Genomic DNA, 19020 nt, shown 5'->3' on the forward strand with positions numbered 1-19020 from the left:
GACTGAAATCACCAGGAAAAACTGTAAGTGCTTTAGAACCAACAATTGCAGGTGTTAAAGGAAGAGTATTTCCATACTTGTTTAAAAAAAGATGTCAGGTCCTGATATTCTTACTGTCATAATCTATGGTCCTGATTGTCATTTTATCTAAAAATCAATGTGCTTCCAGACCCCTAAACTTTGAGAACCTAGATATGCAGTGTTACGATAGAAGATGAAAGCTCTTGTCAACTGAAGTTTGAGAGGTTTGTAAAAGTTGGAATGTCACTTTTAGGATAGATCTTACTATATAGTCACTGCAAGAAGTAACACTTGCCTGACTCTGTCTGATACGGGTTTTTGAAGGCCATCACACATGTTGCTAATAGTTGTGCTTACACTCAATATTGTTACATTTCACCATCATGATGTCGAAAAATTACAATAATTTAGTGTTGTCTGAAAAATATTTGAAACAGCATGCAGAGCTTTGTTTCTCCAGTGAACCCAAGCATTTCTAAGCAGCAGCTCCTTAACGTATATTGTCAGCCTGAACTCACGGAAGGTAGGGAAACTCTGGGATAGTATGTTTTTAAATTGATTTAACTTGCAGAGGAATATGTAAGAAAGTGTACAATGACACACATTGATTGGCCTGGGTTCAGTCCTTAAAGCTAATCTTAGTCCACATCGCTGCACAAAACCTCATTAAATTGTCTACATGCATACTGTATAATCTTAAAATGACTCCACAATGTGGATGTTAAAATCTGCAGATACTTTGAATTATACTGGTATGCCACTTTATTTGGAATGTGCATTTTCTGTTACAGTCAAGGAAAATGTCCATCCGTCATATAACTGCAGTTTATGTTGTTTTTCTTCACTGTTAATTGACTGACAACGGGTGAGAGGAATAACGTGATCTCACACACTTTCATTTTAATTTATGGTTATAGAAATAGTCTTTTTGTTCATATTTGCTTTCTTAGTATATAAAGATCAATATGAAGAATGTCATCACTGTGGTTCTGTTGAATTTAAGGAGTCATATCACGTAGTTGTGGCCAATGCAAATCACCTAGGACACTCTGATGTAAACATTGTTTAAGTGAACAAAACAGGCAGATGTTGTAAGTGCCTCTATGAGGTCCCTGTAGGCTCTGATGTCAATTTAGGAGTTCATGCAAACTAGCTAGATTTAACTAGCTAAACCTTCGAAGCAATGCTTAATAGGTCAGTGGTTATTATTGAATATGTACATATCTGTATCTACACATGTGAATACATTAAAGTCATATGAAATTAATATATCTATGTATACTTTGTGAGTGTGGGGCATAGTAATATGGTTTCATAACTACTCATTTTAAACGAGTTGAATGATTTCATTAAAATTGCTCAGTGCAGTGCCAGACTAATCTAACCACACCACTTAGTGACAGAACTTGGCTTTCTACACATACACATTAACCCTGTGTTTGTTTATTATTTTACTGTCCACTTCCACATGACCTGTTTTTTTTTTTTTTAAGCATACTATTATTATTTATTATTAATTCAGCTGTAATGACAAAGGAAAACTTGTTTGCTTTGACAAGCTCTGGTCCTACATGTGGAAAATGCACTTGTCTTCTGCTGAATAGAAATGTACATTAAATGTAAATATTTTACTGGTTGTTGCTAATGTGTCCTGAAGGGCATGTATGGTACGTGTATATCTTTGAGAAAGAAACTTGCAGAGACTGTTATACTATTATATTTGGATTTAGCAAGCATATCAATACTAAATGCTGTTCTGTAACTTAAAGCTTTTAATTTGTGAGAGAAAGAGTAGAAAATGCTGTTTGGTCAACTCTGAATTGTCCAATGAGAAGATTGGCACCTGCTAAACCTCTGTGTGTCTGTAACTATGGTGCATAATATGGTGTTACATGAAGAAGATGGTTAACCTAGCTTGTAATACCCACAATGTCTGCTACTGATGTAATGCTCGGCACATCGAGGTAAAACAGCCGTTAATCCTCTAATTGGAAAAATTCACAGATCAAAGTTCAACACGAAGCTGGACTACAACATATTTTAAGTGTAAATATACATTAAAAAAAAATATTTAAACATATGCAGGTGAGCAGCTGATCAATATAACAAAGAGAATAATAATATCAATTGGCTATGTCTTCTGGTAATGTGGGAATAAGAATAATGTACATTTGACCATAACTTTGACCTTCTTGTATCATCAGTCAATAAGCTGTTATGCTTTACAATGCCAGTGCATAATGCCTGTGTGTAACAACACAGAGGCTGCTTTGGCACTGTTTCAGGATGTTACTGGTGCCAGAACAAAGACAGGAAAAGACAGAAAAGTCTGATTTATGTTCAAACAAACAGTGTCACGTTACTATCCGATGATGGAGAACGTTTTTAGACTTGTATGCGTTAAACACATAAAAGTGCATATGCATAAATCTGGAAGTCAGACTTCATTAACTTCTTTCTGATTTGGTGCAGACATATTTGGGAAATTACACAGATTTATACATCTGACACAATGTCCTGTTACTTTTAATTATATCCACATAACAAGGCATGGCATTGCACTTGCATTAAGATCAAAATACTATTTTAATACAGTTACAAAGTCTATGCTTAATTTGTGAGCATTAGACGAATAGGTGCTTCCTCATAATGTCAGCTGCAGTTCCTGGTGGTTAGCAAAATTCTGAACATTTGCCATACAACCAGTCTTTAGAAAATATAAGTGATGTCTTGCTAACAGCTTTTCTCTGGAGAAAACTGCAACCATAAAGTGGAAATTGACAGAGGAAGAGGGTGAAAGAAGAGCAGACGGGGAAGACATAATGTGGCTGCAAGAAATGATATTGTTTGTATTGAGTTGATGTTTGCTGGTGAGACCACAGCAGAAGTGTTTAATCTTCCAGTGCATAAATAATGATGCCAGCACGTGTGATACAAGAATTGTTTGGCATAACCGTAGGCAAAGAATTAGAAATGTTCAACCTACTGTTGTTGACAGACATGTTCTTGAATTTGCACGTGTTTGCATGATGCATATCTTAAATTGGAGGTTAAGCCTCCTGAAATGGTGTCAGCCCCAATGTGTAATTCACAAAGTACAAGAATTTCTCTTTTAAATGTGAAATCTTTCATGAATAGAATTGAGTATATTTATGTGTCCATTTGTCATCCACACACACATACACACACACACACATCACCTAATCTTGCAATCTTTGAAATGCTCTGTACATAATTCACTCTTGTAAATATGGTGGCTGCATTTGTTGAGATTTGGCGGAGTGGAGAGAATGGTGTTGGTCAGTTGGCTGGCAGCTTGTTTCATTCAGTATATTGTCTGTTTTTCTTATATTGTCAAACACCAGTGTTATTGTCACCTTTCTGGATATTGTTGTTCAAGAATAACTTATGTGCCAACTTTCTGTCTGTATGTTGGAGATAGACTGTTGTTGTAGCTGTACTAGAGTTGTCATTACTTTTTAAATGTGTGCACTTCATTCTGACATGCACAGTTAACCAGCAGTTTACAGGTAATGGTAATCCCCGATTGCTTCCCTATTGTACATAATGTCAGTAACACTATAAAACTGTATGTAATTGGCAAATTCCAAATATGAGAACAAGAAAAATGATTGGTTTGTATTAGTTGAACACTCTATAAACCAATCTAGATACACGTGTTTACTAGTTAAGTTTTAATTTCACTGAACATGATTTCTTACAAAATATGTTTATTCTCTGTGAACTTAATATTAATGGCTTTCTGTTCTTGTCTTCACAGTGTTAAGTTTCTAGCATTCGCCTTCTCTCTAATAAGGAGTCAGTAAGCGGTAAACACAAATTTGCAGCGGGAGCCACGTAAAGCGACAGGTGTGACACGGATGGACAGTTTAAAGGAGATCTTTGGGGTGACAAGAGAGAGACCAGAGGTTAATCATGAATTAAAAAATCTTATGGTCTGCTCCTCACGTTGTTACCAAAGCAGCCTCTTGGAACTCCGACCACATTTTTTGACAACTGTCTGACTGACCTTTTTTTTTTTTTTTTTTTTTTTTCTCCTTTTTTTCGGCAAACTGACTGAGCATTGCACTGACACACTTTGGGAGAGAAAAGGACTCCTGATTACACATTCCAGATGACATATCTCTGACAACATTATACTCGCCATCTTGTACGATGACCAACTCAGTACCATCTACAGTGCTGAACAACTGAGCAACTTCACAAGTTTCCGGGAAAAAAAAACAAACACTTGTCTTCACAAAGGACTGAATGAACAATGTAGCATCTCTGCTAACATATTGTAGCATTTGTTGGCTGGGAAATAACTTACTTAAACCATCAACGGTTTAAAGAGAGAGAGGAATTTATGCATTCAAAGGATCTTTTAGATGTCATTTTCCTCTTGGGTTCCTTTCAAGTGAAGAAAAGAAAACATAGTACATGAGAGACAAAGGATTGGTCTTACTCTTGACATTCCAAAAAAAAAAAAAAAAGAAAGAAGATGCGCTAGATACAAACAGTGCATATGAAATCAATCACAAATGCACAGTATTTACCAACATCCATACTATAGTCCCTCATTCAAGTTTAGCACTTGTATAGCATGTTTGCCACTGAACCTATGTCTTCCATTCATTTCTATCAGACTGAAACACTGCCCTCTTTACAAGTACTGAGATAATCAAAAACAGCACTAACTATGAAGTCGAACAAATGAAGCACATGTAGCATCAGCTCAAACTGGTCATGTATAGCATTTACTGTACATTTCGACTAAACTGAAACATTCACCATAAGAAAATGGTGGAAAAAGACTTATCTTTATCTCTCATGTACTGCCATGGGCTTGCCCAGAAATCCACGTGGGATACCAAAGGTCCTGTAGCATGCACTTGCTGAATGACCTTCTGTAATGTACAGTAGATTAGGAGAACTATACCATTCAGGATGAGGTTTGTACTCGCCCTCATACTGGACATTGCCTCTGTTTGGTACAAAATCAATCCTAAAAGAACTCAGTCCTTTAACTGCCACTAACATCCCATCCCTATGTGCACATTTAAACATTACAAGTATTTTTCCCATGTCTGACTGACACAGTGCTCAGTCATGAGGAGCGAAAAGACTGACTAAAGGAGACAAAGGTCCTAGAGACAATTGTCAGTCTTTCTTCAATATCTTGGGATATTGGCCTGCCTAAATTACAACGAAAAGAAAACATTCCTACCACAAGAACACTTTTTATGTCGCATAAAAATATCCATTAGCTGGAAATTCTGTGTTATCATATTGAAAGGGACCAATCAGATAAATGTTCCCCCACCCCCAACGCAAAGGCCGACACTGCCAATTAGGCTCAAGAATTCCCAGATGAATACTGCCCCATCTCTCTCTTGTCCCTCTTGCTGCCAACGACTGCTTCACAGGCAAGTCGATGTCAAGTTAAGGATGGCCCGTCAGGGGAGCCTTAGGCAAAGGGGAAAATGAGAAGAAATGGACCAAGAGTAGAACAAGTGTGGAAGTGTACAAAGAGAACAAATCTATATTTTGATAAACAAATCAACTATCCATTGCTTCGGAAGAAGTTTCTGTGCAGAAAAGATCCAGGTTCAATGGAAGAAAGAAAAAAAAAATCAGATGCAAATGTTAATAGAAAATTTGGCATCATTAAATGGAGTCATGGAAAAAGATGGGAAGTGAATATTTTGTCATGGGAGGTGGGCAAAGTTGTTGTCCCCACAAGCACCGGGAAAATGTTTTTTTGAAAGACATTGAGCAATGACAAACTCTTGCCTATAAAGACACGGGGGATGACAAAGAATGGACGCTGAGATAAACAAATAAAAAAAAAAGATAATGCATTTTTGTAACTTTGTTTACCAGCATGACTATTTGCATGACTGTCTTTTCTGCAAGCCCTTAGTTGAAGACAAGGGTGCTAGAGATACAAAAAAAAAAAGTATATATAAAATGAATTAAAAAAATGTTATATGCAATTAATGTTTTAAAAAAAAGATTATAATGAAAGAGAAGAGCTATATTTTGTTTTGAAAAGTAAAAAAAATGTGAATATTGAAACATGTATGTTTGCAAAGTACACCCTGAACTATGTTTTGTTTGATGAAATCTCTCTGCTTCTACTGCCCTACATTCCTCATTCCAGTGTTTTCGACCGCTGCCATAGTTTTACTTTGTTATGCATTGAGCAGTATATTTTCCAACCCATTCAACAGCTGTCATTCCAACTTTGCCGAACTATAGCAGTCGCGCAAAGGATGTTTCTTGTTAAAAGTCTATGTTTTCCTCCTTAAATCATTTGCACAACTACCGTAGCAGCAGCAGAAACAGCAGCAGCAGTTCTAAAACAACAGCTATCCATGCCACAACTTTGACTGCTTGATTAGTACTCATAGTTTGCTTTTTTCTTTGGCAATAATACAAGAGTTGTCACATGATTGTAGCAGGGCAAACGGAGAACCTCGAGAGTATCTTCAACGCCTCAGTGTTAAAGAGATTCGTAAAGGCCTTGGATGTCTCATGGAAGGATTTTGCTGGGATAGGCAGTTCTGTTCCGCTAGTCCTAAGGAGAAAAATGGGAGTACAAGTGCAGGTTATCCAAGACCAATAACACAAATATACTATACTGGCGAACAATCAAGAGAGATTTCAGGTTTGCATGGAACCAACTGCCATTCCAAAGTTTGTGTGTGGTTTAAAGGACTCAGGTGTGTCGATGGTGTGTGTGGATGTAGGTGTTTTGCTATTTTCTTTCTAACATAATAAATTCTAGTATATAGACGACGATAATGTGAACACCTCACAGTGATGTGTAAAAAACGCATGCATAATGACTTGATAATCTCTCGAGGGGGAACAGAGTCTTGACATATCCCCTTAGCCTCCTATCATTGTTTGTCATGATTCCAGTCTTGATAACTATGAACACTGTGCCGTGTCGTAGAGCAGAAACGTCTTCCTCTGAGAGGCAACTGAAAACTACTCACACTCACAAGTGTCAGCATGAGTGTGTAGAGGTAGCTCGTCTTCGTTTTTTAGATGGTCAGGTCTTTGCATCCGTCATTACCCATGGAGTTACCGTCATCCAGCTGGCTAGTTGGCAGCTCATTACAGCACACGACACAGTCATGTGAGCACCAATCAAAGAGACCCAGAGCTTCCAAAATGATGTCAGTGAAGTACTTTTAAGTGTTGCAAGAAAGGGAGGATGAGAGATACCAGTGTCCACCGAGGGGAGATTGATGTAAAAAAAAAAAAAAAGGTTTGTTTAAATAAAACCCATCTCATTGTTGAGTACTCTCCAAGCACCTCAACCTTGATTTGGTATTCAAAGTGAGTTTCAGGCCCTGCTGGTCCAGGGCTCAGCTCAGGCAGCTGAATGGTCCTCGGTCCATTCTTAGTACATTGCAGTTGGAGGTTCACCAGAATATGAGACTCAATTGTGTGATGTTAACGAAATAGACTATTCAAGGTTTTAGAGGTTCTTGAACTTCTGTCTATTTACAAAAATGGTCCATGGGATTTTGTTTTGGTCCAGTAACTTTTTAAAAACTGCTGATTTCAGTTCCCATTTTGGAAGATATTAAGCAACTACGGCTTTGATGGTCACAAAGATGTTTATGAACATTTCAAAGGTAAACTTCTAGCAATGGTGTGCACACTTGCAAAAACTTTGTGCTTCACCCAGCTGTTTGTGTTTTCATGGCCAAGTACTGTCTTTTTTTTTTTTTTTTTTACTTTACTTATTTTTCATTTCCACATTCTCCACATTGTGACTGCTCTGCCAAAACCAGGCTGAAAAAGATGTCTTTCCTTTTCTATTGCATAATACTGCCATTTGATTTAGTCATGTTGAACAGAATGAGTTACAATGTTGAGAGTGCTAAGTCTGTTTTACTTTTCTCAAGTTTGCAATCTGTAACATGTTAAAGATTTCCTGTGTAACACTCACATAACCAAAATAAGAAAAATGCTTTACACAGTAAGTAGGTGCCACTGTTAAGCTAACAGCTTCTATGTGTTGTGACCATATTATGACATGTCCTGTCCAGGTGTTTGGAAGGTATTATGTGGTCTTTGGATAACACATCTTCAATTATATCATATATCATATATTATATCATATTTAGTTTCTTAACATGCCTGTTTCTGTTGAATATGTTTTTTAGTTTTGTTTTTTATTGAGGACATTGTATGCAATCTGCACCACGAATGCCACTGATCGACACTTAACTGTATGCTCCCTGAGACACAGATGTTCTGTCATCAGTTCAGATGATTGCAACCACATGTGTAGTGGCTTTATGGCTTTCCATAGAGTGACATAGCAATCATACTAATCTAAAAATATTTTGTTTTACAAAGTGATAAGACCATAAGAGTTGTTTTAGAGGAAAAGTTATCAAACTTAACAGATTTTTCTAACATATTAAATATATTATTTTAATTAGAAATAATGTGACTAACACCACAAAAGTCATATCGATATATACATACATCTAATATTACATACTAACACCATGCATTTATGTAAGCATTCCAAAGATAAAAGATGTATGTTCATTTTACATGCCATCAAATTGTATAAAACAGACTTAGGTACTAGTCCATTGTACTACGGTCTTAGTAGGAGAGTGAATGGGGGGGAGGAGGTGGTTACTGGAGTATCTGGTTGTGACTTATGCCGGATTTTATTTTTGAAATGTTGGAACACAAAGAACAACTCATCAAGAACTGTATAAAGTATATTTCAATGGAATGTTCATGATCTATCTTTTTATATTTTGAAGAAAAAATAGAAACATATCAATAAAGTGTCATAATTGAACTTATTTCTACTATTGAGACTTAAAATGTATGAATGTCAATGCGACCTAATGTGAACTAATCTCCATAGCAGCTTGAATGAACAACTGATTAACAAGTCATGAGATGCTTTTTCAGAGACATTAAAATTGCTTAAAATCATTGAAATGAACAAAAAAATAAATGAAAAAGTAACATCAACGGTGTGTCAGCTTGTTTAAGATTTGAAGTGATGAAATGTGTGCGCCTGTGCGTACTGACTTTAGACTGTAACATTCTGTACTGACTGTCACAGTTAACACTGCTCATCAGCCTGTCAGGAACAGGATACCACAACACCATGATTGATATAATCTGGCTTGAAATGAGGACACAATGTAAATCCAAAGTCTTGCATGAAACTGAAGGATGACACATTAAATTTGTGACTGGAAGTTTAAGAATGTGGTGTATTCTGATGCCGGTATTTCCAAGAAGGTCTGACAGTCAAGTTTCTTTTATAGCCAGTTGCATAAAGCTATTTGAGCTTCTAAAATAAAGTCTTGTCATGTAATGCAAATCTATAATTCTGAGGTCAACCGTAACTGTGGCATGATATTTGAGAATGATGAGGTAATGCAAGTACTATATTCGTCACATTACATCTTGATATCAGATAACTGTAACTTTAACTTCTGTGAAACCGGAACATGTTTGAATCATATGGATCGGAAACACTGATTATGTTCTTCGACCCAGCGCCAGAGATTGTAAGATTGTGGGGAAATAAGCGAAATATGAGGTGTGCTCAAGATGGAAAAATGTTTCACAGTCATGTTGAAGCAAATAGAGATTAAAAGAGCTGCAACTAGATATAGAGGTAATTCTTTATCTTCTATATAATAGTAGGAGTTTTAAAATATCAGAAAATCAAAGCAATTTAGAAATAATAATCTTGAAAGTGGTGGTTAGTTTAAGTTAATGACACTACTATAAATCTCAGCACTGCCTTTTGAAAAATGCTTACATCCGTGTGGAAGGCACAAAAACACAAACTAATGAAAGAACCACATGGTAAGAAATACTATTGTGGTGTGATGAGTCATGTTTTCTACTTATGGATACCCAGTGTCTGTTTCACACTCTCCTACAGGGTGATGAATCTGTGGTGGTAGAGTATGTGCAGCCATCTCATGGGAGTCACAAGATTTCATGATTTCTCTGCATAGCTACATGAAAGCTTAAGAATTTAAAGTCAGACCAGAAGCATATCTGTCCCTTATCCAAAACATAATCTATATTTTCAGGGAAGGGGGGGCATCATTTTGTGGTTGATTTTCACATACTTTACACTCCCCCTCTAACCAAAAAATTTGATGATATGAATGATATGAAACCAAATGTGAATGTCATGCTGCAACCCAGTGATCTGTGTATTTATTCTGTGACTGAAGGCAGCTGTGAGGAAATGTCGGCAGAGGACTCTTTGAGATTTTTCTCTTTTGTGCCAAAACACCACCTCCCTCTGGTGGTAACACACAGTACTGTCTGTTTTGGTAGATTCAGACAGATGAAGATCTATGATTTATAACAGTAAATCTGAGTTTCTTTACCCCAAGAATAATTTCCTGTAGTCATTGCTAATGATCCTTATTCTGTACTACTGAACCAATACTATACAATTTACTGCATAGATAGCAAAACTCTCTCTCTTTGTCACATTATGCTGACATAACACATATATTTTGGATAGCCGACTCATTTATTAATGTCAGTCATCTAAATTTGAACTGAGTGTGTACCTGAAAATATAAACTGAACCATTTACAGTAGCTTGGTCTGTAAGCTTGTGTCTCTCGGCATGTCAACATAAAAATAAAATGACCCACTTTCAGTAGCCTAATATATTATCTGGCAGCCAAATGTTGAAATGTTAAAAATAAATAAATAAAACAATTAAATAAATAGGCAGACTAATAACAGCTAAATCAATTAAACAAGTTTTTCTCAGTTCGAAAAAAAAAAGACTTCTGCTCAATTTTGACTCCTCACTTCCATCATATAGCTGTCACATGGGTCAGTTTCACTTAGCTGACACTAGCACAGAGTTCAGGTGTTCACTTATATTCTGCAGCTCCGCCTCATAAGCTGCAAATGTGCCTTATTAAGCAAAGTGCCACTACAATGTCTCTCCATGTGACACTGGCAGCTATCATGGCCTGTCTGGTCACAAGAGAACTTAGCACATCAGTGGGATGGCGTGAGTTTTGTTTTTTGTCACCAAGCTCAAAGCTCTTTCACAGTCTGCACCACTGTGAAAATCACAAGGACACCTGGCAGGTGAGAAGCTTTGTTCCTCCTGTTGCCATCAGACCCACGTCTCATCCAAGCTTGTGCATTGAAACAGTATTATCCACTGTCATCCTGCCTATGAAATGTCTCAGAATGTGGCAGTTTGGTGTCTACTCATCAGCACTCATAGACCAGATGATGATGTAGCCATTTATCTACCTATACTCGGAGGCCACTTAACCTGCTTGTGAAGTCGTTCCTCAAGATTTCAGTAGCTTACCCTGGCTCTCAAAGAATAATCTTTGTATGTATCTGTAACGAGTAGACTTCCCTCCCTGAACCTCATCTATCATTTTGACAGCATGTTCAGCTTTGCAGGATTGAGTTTTTTTGAAGCTGCAGCTTTAATGTCAGAAGTCAAGTTTGGATGTAAAGTTCCCTTTTTCTGAAGAGTTTGATGTGCAGTTTCAAACAGGGAAATGGCCCATTGTAAAACAGAGCATAAAACTTTGATTGTGGATTGATCAAGATCTTGTGAACCTTCTCTGGTTTTGTCATCTTTTTCTATTCCTCCTTCCTTTTCCTCTATTTGCTGGATTGTATTAAGGGGGATTCTTAAAAAGCTGGAGGATAACCTCTTGGTCTTCAGGTCAGCTAGCTTACTGGAGCAGGTGTGTTGGGGAAACTGAGAGCTTGTCACACTGCACAGTCTTCCTTTTGCTGCTCTTGTTCGGTTGTAGTATATTGTGATAAGCTGCTCATCAGTGCCAACACATAGCTGTCTTGCTGCCTTTTCAGCAGCTATGGTAGCATGAGGTAGGTAGTAGGTAGCATGCACAACAGACCAGGCAGATATATAGGGATTCTCTGCTTTCATGAATGTTGCAAATCCCTTGTTAAGCCCTACATTACTGCAGAAATGTCAGCTGCAAAGCGAACACAGTTGGTCCATGGTATTCCTCATTTTCCTCGAGTTCAAGGTCAGCAAGATCGTAGATTCCTTCTGCAGCAAATCTTCTACACTCAACAAGTTTGAGTGGCACTACTACTACTTTGTCTATTCTGGGATCATAGACATGAACACAGGATAAAGCTTGACGTCACCCATGTCGGTGCTTCCATGAGCTACAGTACTGTATGGGGAATGACTCATAAGATAGCTTGGTCTATATAAAACACGTGGTTAACCTTGTCATAGATTGGTTAGGTCTAGGAAAAGATCATAATTTAGGTTAAAATAAGTATGTTATGTGACACAATTGCAGGTCACATTGTCATTGCTTCAGCACACAAATCACATAATAACTGTATGTAACTTTAAATAAGTCAATGTTGACTTTAGGTTTCAGGAAACAAACCCTGGTCTCTTTTCTTCTCTCGTTACAATTACAGGTTAGGATGTTTAACCATCTGTGACACATGGACAATATAACTTACTTTGCCAGCTTAAATGACTAGTGAACAAGCAAGTTAGCGTTGAAATATGTAGGTTGTTAGGATAACATTAACTGCTTTTCCACATCTCCCCAAGTCAGTGTACCATTGTAAAGAAGTTTAAAGACAGAAGACAGAAATAAGTACAGTGGAAAAGAGAGATACTTAAAAAATAGATCATTCTAAGTCTTAAAATAAAAAAAGAGAATAAAATAGCTATGGTAGAGCAGTTACACTCAACTCAAATTACAGGCAATAGAAGTGTGCATGTAAGTGCAGTAGTGTTGTACTTGACCTAATGTATAAAGTGACATAGTGGTGAGATTAGCAGCAGCAGTCAGGAGAGTATATGTAAGAGTAACATGATACCGTCAGATATCACAGTGTACACCAGAGTATTATATTGGATAACTGTAAGTACACACTTGGATTTTCTTAATGCAATGTTATCATGGTCTGGAAAGTTTTAAATGACAGTTTTGGGAAATCTAGAAAAGAATAATATTAATATATTAAAAATGATATTAATAACCAACCTACCCCAGACCATGCCGTAATAAGAACAATGCAAAGCAATGTAAACAGCCACATAAAGTCATATAGCAAAATTAGCTTAAACATAGCAATCTAACATTAAATATTTTCTACTTATCTGGAAAAAAATGTTGTTTGTATATGTTTTTCTTTGACTGTTGTTAAGTTCAAATGACTTTTGTTTTTAAATAATACACATTTAATGAAAAAAATGAAAAATAAAATACTTAATGAGAGTTAATGAACAGTGAGGAACCCCTGTCAGTCAGGCTACCGTGCTTGTTAGAGAGGGCAACACCATGCAGTGCCAGGCAGAGGTGACATTTGATAGTCAGGTTGAAGGTTGTCTTGCTACATAGCTAAAATGGAGGGAGAGGACAGGGTGGGGTTGGAGAGTTCCAGCAGAGATTGAATTTCAACGGGACAGCATTCCCAAAAAATTTCAAGACAGACAACATGAGGCAGAAAGGGACAGGACTAGATCGTGGAGGTTCTCTGCAAACAACTGGAAGCACAGTTCGTGTGAAACCTGGTCAGAGAGATTAGCTGGACAGCCATTGGACTGAAGGTAGACCAAACAAGCCAAAGAAAGGACTCTGAGCGTATGACAGACGGACATAATGATGGATCCAACGGCTGACAGCTTGATGAGTCACAGGAGAAGAACAATGTGATCTTTTCATCCTGCCATTAGTCTCCGTCAGCATCCTTTTTACACTTTGTGAGTATTTGCTTTCATCTAACTAACTGGGTACTAACATTTTAATACATAATTTCAAAGTCAGTTTTTGAATTTGTATGTTTAACTGTGATGAAAATTCTTGCTATACAAACACTGGTACATGATACTTGTACCAACGTGTTTTTGGTGTTTGTTTAGCGGTATTTGTATTTGCTAAATGGGAGTTACATTACAGTAACTCAACCTGTAATGCTTATCAATTGAAAAACCATCGCAAACTGATGGAACTGTCACTCTGGTTTACAGACACAGTTTGCTTGTGCAGTGCAGTAGTTCCTCAGCAGAGTGGTTTGTTGTTCCCTGGCCTGGCATGGACAGCAGTGACCCACATGAAGACGAAAGAGGAGGCAGAAGGAAAGAGAGCGATGGGGAGAAAGACAAACAGCTGAAGAACCAGCTCAACATTGAGGAGAAAGGAGAGAAGGAGATCAAAGGAAATGAGAAAGAGAAAAAGAAGGAAAGACGACGTTCTGGGTCTCTTTGGCGGAATGGATGGGCGCTGAGTGAAAGACTGGCCATCAATGTGTCAGGGATGCGTTATGAAACTCAGCTTCGCACCTTAGCCCAATTCCCTGACTCCTTGCTTGGTGACCCAAGGCGGCGATCACGGTACTTTGACCCACTTCGAAATGAGCTCTTCCTAGACCGCAATCGGGCCTGCTTTGATGCCATTCTGTATTTTTACCAGTCAGGCGGGAGGCTTCGGAGGCCTGCAAACATACCACTGGACATCTTTATGGATGAGCTGATGTTCTATGAGCTGGGAGAGGAGATCATGAACCGCTTCAAGGAGGATGAAGGTTTTCCAAAAGAGGAGGAGGCCCCACTGCCATCCAACGAAATTCAGAAAAGACTGTGGATGCTGTTTGAACATCCTGAGTCCTCATCGGGCGCACGTATCATAGCCATCATCAGTGTTATGGTCATTGTGGTGTCCATTCTCATCTTCTGCCTGGAGACACTGCCAGACTTCAGGACTGAGAAAGAGACACGAGAGGTAGGAAACGTGATTAAAGTGTTGCTCTGTATGTTTGGGAGGCAGAATAGTGTAATGCAGTGTCAAGGACTCGGGAGTGAGACGTTTTTAGGACTATCAAAAGAACTCTGAATGTTACTGACAGAGGAAACTGTGGATTAAACTCAAATAAACCCTTATCACTTAACATTAATTTTATAGGTGGATTAGGTCAGTGGTAAAGACTTGACATGAGAAAATATATTGTCAGTAGTCATTTTAAAGAGACTCTTGAAAAGCAACCCTACCACTTTTCAGTATCACACCAATAAAACTGCCTGGGTATGAATGGGATGTGTGCCTGGGTCAGAAACATAATATCATGGAAAGCAGGTGTTTAGGTAAACACACACTTGGTACGAGAGTGTGTTAAGAGGAAAAATACTGACATGGGGACAACTATTTGCCAATCTATCTGGAAGCAGTCCAGAGAGAGAGAGAGAGTGAGAGTGAGAGTGAGACTCCAGGAAGCTCACAGTGTGATTATTTTAGTCGGCTGTTAAATTTGATACACTCAGATTCAGGAAGTGCTAAAGGGTACAGGGAGTAATGGGTGTGGCTTGGAATACAAATAAAGGGAGAGAAAGGGAAGACAGGGTGAGGAGACAGTGAGGAGTGTAAATAAAAGGTCACACAAGTGACCGAACACATAGGCAAAGGTGAGCCACAGCCATCCGGTGGCTTAGAACCGGAGACTAAAAGGTTTCACAGGATGAGACGAGCACATTGGGTCATGTTAACACATTCCTCCAGGACTGCTGCGCTAGGCCAAGCCGCCTATGCATAGGGGACCTGCCAGGAAACTACTGTAACTTACTTGAGTCCAAGTCAGCGGCAGACCTACTGAACTAAATTGGCAATGTTACATGGCTGCAGAGGCCAGGGAGATGATATAGTGATGAAGGTGGAGATAGATGAGGTGCGGTGCAGCAAGAAGCTCTCATGTTTCTCTTCGGAGATCTCATGGGGTTATATTTAGTCTTAGGAGAGCCCTTGGAGGAGATCAACACAGAGATGTCCACCTTTAGTAATAAACACTGTCACTGACTTGCTACTGAAAGTCATAAGAAATACTCTAGGTTTATTTAAACTACCCTGAAACTTGAGATGTTATACACAACCCATTACAGCATACTAAAGTGATCCCTTTATATCCGTATCATCCGTTTTCACGCGTTTAACTTGATGTCAAGTGTAAGATGCTTTAAACAGCTACTATCCAATTCTTGAATGTAATGCTAACCGGCATGGAAGATGGAAAGACAGGTGGACTGAAAAAGAGATAGGTGCTGCTATGACTGAAATGTAATGCCACAGATGTCAAACGCTTCTATGATGTTGTCAAAAGTGAGACGGTGGACAACATACTGAGGTTACATGTAGTTTATTGGAATACCAGGAACATAGTATCTCAGTAGTAAACTGGCATTAAATAATATGCAATAAATTCTTATTCTTTATTCTTAGATGATTAGATAGATGCTAATCTTGTGTCTGTATTGTAAATATGTAGTTGGAGCAGCTAGCCGGTTATCTTATCTTAGCACTTAGACTGGTAAGAAGGAGAAACAGTCAGCCGGGCTCTGTTCTACGTCCGTTAATTAAAACATTATCTGTACAAAATCTGACCTGTAAAAATATTACTTTGCCATTTTATGAAGGGTTATGTGCTCAACTATTTCTAGGAAATAAATGTTGTTATTTTACACATTTGCTTTTTGAAGGATTAAATCAACAATATTATGCAATCATTTGTGAGCTTAAGGGCCCTTTTACACATCATTTGGTCTGGTCTTGGCTTTTCAGATAATTTCAAACCAAAACTAAAGGTGTGAAATGTCTCCCAGATCACAGTCCAGACAAAACAGCTAAACCTTGGTCCAGCAAAAAGAGGTGGTCAAATTGAACCATGGTTCAGTTGTTTCTGGTGTGCAAAAACATTCTGGGATGTTTTGGACTTTCGGAACAATTTGGAAGTTCTGGCAGGCTAGTATCAGAACTGGAAAAGGGATGCATGCATAATGGAAATGTGAAGCTAACTGTAACAATAACATAAACTTTGGTTCACACCCTGGTTCAGACCCTTGGGTGTGAAAACGTGCTGGTAGGGGAATTTTGTTACTTTTGGGCACTGCCAGGCTAACTGAAATGATTGATCTTCTCATCTAACTCTTGGTAAGAAAATAAGTTGGCATATTTACCAAGACGTCAAACTATTCCTTAAAGTGGTGTTAAATTATTACAACTTTGAAGGAAAAAAATGTGTATTTTCATTCTCATTACTTTCTTATACATTGGCTACAATTCACAAGTATAATTTGTATCTTTCCTGTCTGTCTTGTCTCTTTTCCTTCAGGAATATTTTTACAAGTACCACTCCCAGGCAAAGAACGTATCTGTGAACATGCCTCTTCCACACAACGTTTTCCACGACCCCTTCTTCCTGGTGGAGACCATATGTATATGTTGGTTCTCCTTTGAGCTTCTCATGCGCTTCGCCTGTTCACCCAGCAAGACACGCTTCTTCAAGGATGTCATGAACATCATCGATTTTAGTGCCATCCTGCCATATTTTGTCACTCTAGGAACTGAGTTGGCCAAGGACAATGATGCTTCCCCAGCCACATCCTTGGCCATCATCAGAGTCATCAGGTTAGTGAGGGTCTTCAGGATCTTCAAGTTGTCACGTCACTCTAAGGGCCTTCAGATCCTTGGCCAGACACTAAGGGCCAGCATGCGTGAGCTGGGCCTGCTTATCTTCTTCCTGTTTATTGGCGTCATCCTCTTTTCTAGTGCTATCTACTTTGCTGAGGCTGACCACACCAACACAGCCTTTATCAGTATACCACATGCCTTCTGGTGGGCAGTTGTCACCATGACCACAGTGGGCTATGGTGACATGTACCCAGAGACAGTGTGGGGAAAGCTGGTGGGCTCAATGTGTGCCATTGCTGGAGTGCTTACCATCTCACTGCCAGTGCCTGTTATAGTATCCAACTTTAGCTACTTCTACCATCGGGAGACTGAATGTGAGGATCGAACAGAGTACAGCCATGTACCAACTGGTCTGTGGGATGGAGATGAGCCAGAAGGGGAGGAAACAGAGGAAGGGGATAGGGATCCAGAGCCAGATTATTACGCAATTGAAGGCATCTGCAACCCTTTGAATGGGACTTTGCTGGGTGCACTGTGTACAGGGCAGAGCACAGAGTTTAGAGGAGGAAATATGTATCTGAGGGAACCACTGGTTACTCAAGTGTAAGGAGTGGGAGTGTTATTTTGTACCAAAGACACAAAAGAGAAACATAATGAAGGGGGTGAAAAAGCAGAATGAAACACAATGAATATGAATTCTTAGGTCCTGAAACTGAGAGAAACTTTCAAATTACGAAGTAAAACCTTAAACATAACACTGATATGGCTACTAAATATTTTTTTATTGCCTTTTCTTGTTCATTTCTAGGTATGTATTACAGCACTAGCCAGTCAAATGTCACTGAAAGGCAACCTTTGTATAATAAAGCTATAAAAAAAAGTGAGAAAAAGACGGTGAGTTTTATATTCTCAGGGTCATGGTATAAATATAATATGAGCTGTTATTTATTCATGTTATCAGCTTGTTAGAGATGAAAATGACTTTATGAATGTATGTCCTGTGTCTTGAAACTATGATGTCTTAGTACTGTCACATTGTGGCTTAATGTTTGATGTGAACACAGATAGATTATTGGCAATAAACAGTAGGTGTCATGTCTCATCGAAACTCAACCATACACCAGCAGAGCTGTCGCTGCAGACAGGCGAAGATCTCTCGTAAACCAACCCCACATTCTCAACATTCTTTTCTGAGTAATGTACAAAGTTCACATTTGTGTAGATTGGGCTTATGTGACCTGTAGCAACTGATGTGACCTTTATCATGCTGTAATACAACACTATAGCATTACTTAATGACACAGTTGTGTTAAAGAGGAAATATTTGATTGCTATGGAGAACGTTCTGTATTTACCTGCCTAATTATGCACTCAAGTGTTTTTAATAAAGATTATATTTTATTAATTTTCTTAAAAGAAGCAGTGTTATTTATAATTGCCTGTGGTAATGAATAATCGTTTCAAGAAAGGATTTGCAGCTACTAAGCTGCAATAAGCAGTAGCTTCCAGTAACATTGCTCTC

General features: G+C 38.4%; 2 protein-coding genes across 3 annotated transcripts in view; both read left to right on the top strand.

Annotated features, from left to right (window-relative positions):
- Positions 1-8869, top strand: part of LOC104920699 (potassium voltage-gated channel subfamily C member 1) — a 49205-nt gene extending 40336 nt beyond the window's left edge. For both annotated transcript variants that reach the window (XM_019271070.2, XM_019271073.2), the window contains one exon: positions 3803-8869. Coding sequence is in view for 1 of the 2 variants with exons in the window: in XM_019271073.2 (XP_019126618.1) it covers positions 3803-3816 (14 nt within the window). In the remaining variant the exon portion in view is untranslated. The remainder of the gene's footprint in view (positions 1-3802) is intronic.
- A 4421-nt stretch (positions 8870-13290) lies between these two features.
- LOC104920701 (potassium voltage-gated channel subfamily A member 7) lies at positions 13291-18895 on the top strand. The gene is made up of 3 exons (XM_010733043.3): positions 13291-13807; positions 14075-14825; positions 17200-18895. Exons 2-3 carry the CDS (start codon positions 14139-14141, stop codon positions 18103-18105), a joined length of 1593 nt encoding a protein of 530 aa, XP_010731345.1. The 5' UTR covers positions 13291-13807; positions 14075-14138; the 3' UTR covers positions 18106-18895.
- The last annotated feature ends 125 nt before the right edge of the window (positions 18896-19020 follow it).

This window comes from Larimichthys crocea, chromosome XVI (assembly GCF_000972845.2).
Source record: "Larimichthys crocea isolate SSNF chromosome XVI, L_crocea_2.0, whole genome shotgun sequence".
In the NCBI taxonomy this organism is placed as follows: Eukaryota; Metazoa; Chordata; class Actinopteri; family Sciaenidae; genus Larimichthys; species Larimichthys crocea.

Coding starts and splice junctions, on each gene's coding strand:
- LOC104920701 (XM_010733043.3), top strand. CDS start 14,139: ATGGACAGCAGTGACCCACATGAAGACGAAAGAGGAGGCAGAAGGAAA. Junction 14,826..17,199: donor CTGAGAAAGAGACACGAGAG/GTAGGAAACGTG, acceptor CTTTTCCTTCAG/GAATATTTTTACAAGTACCA.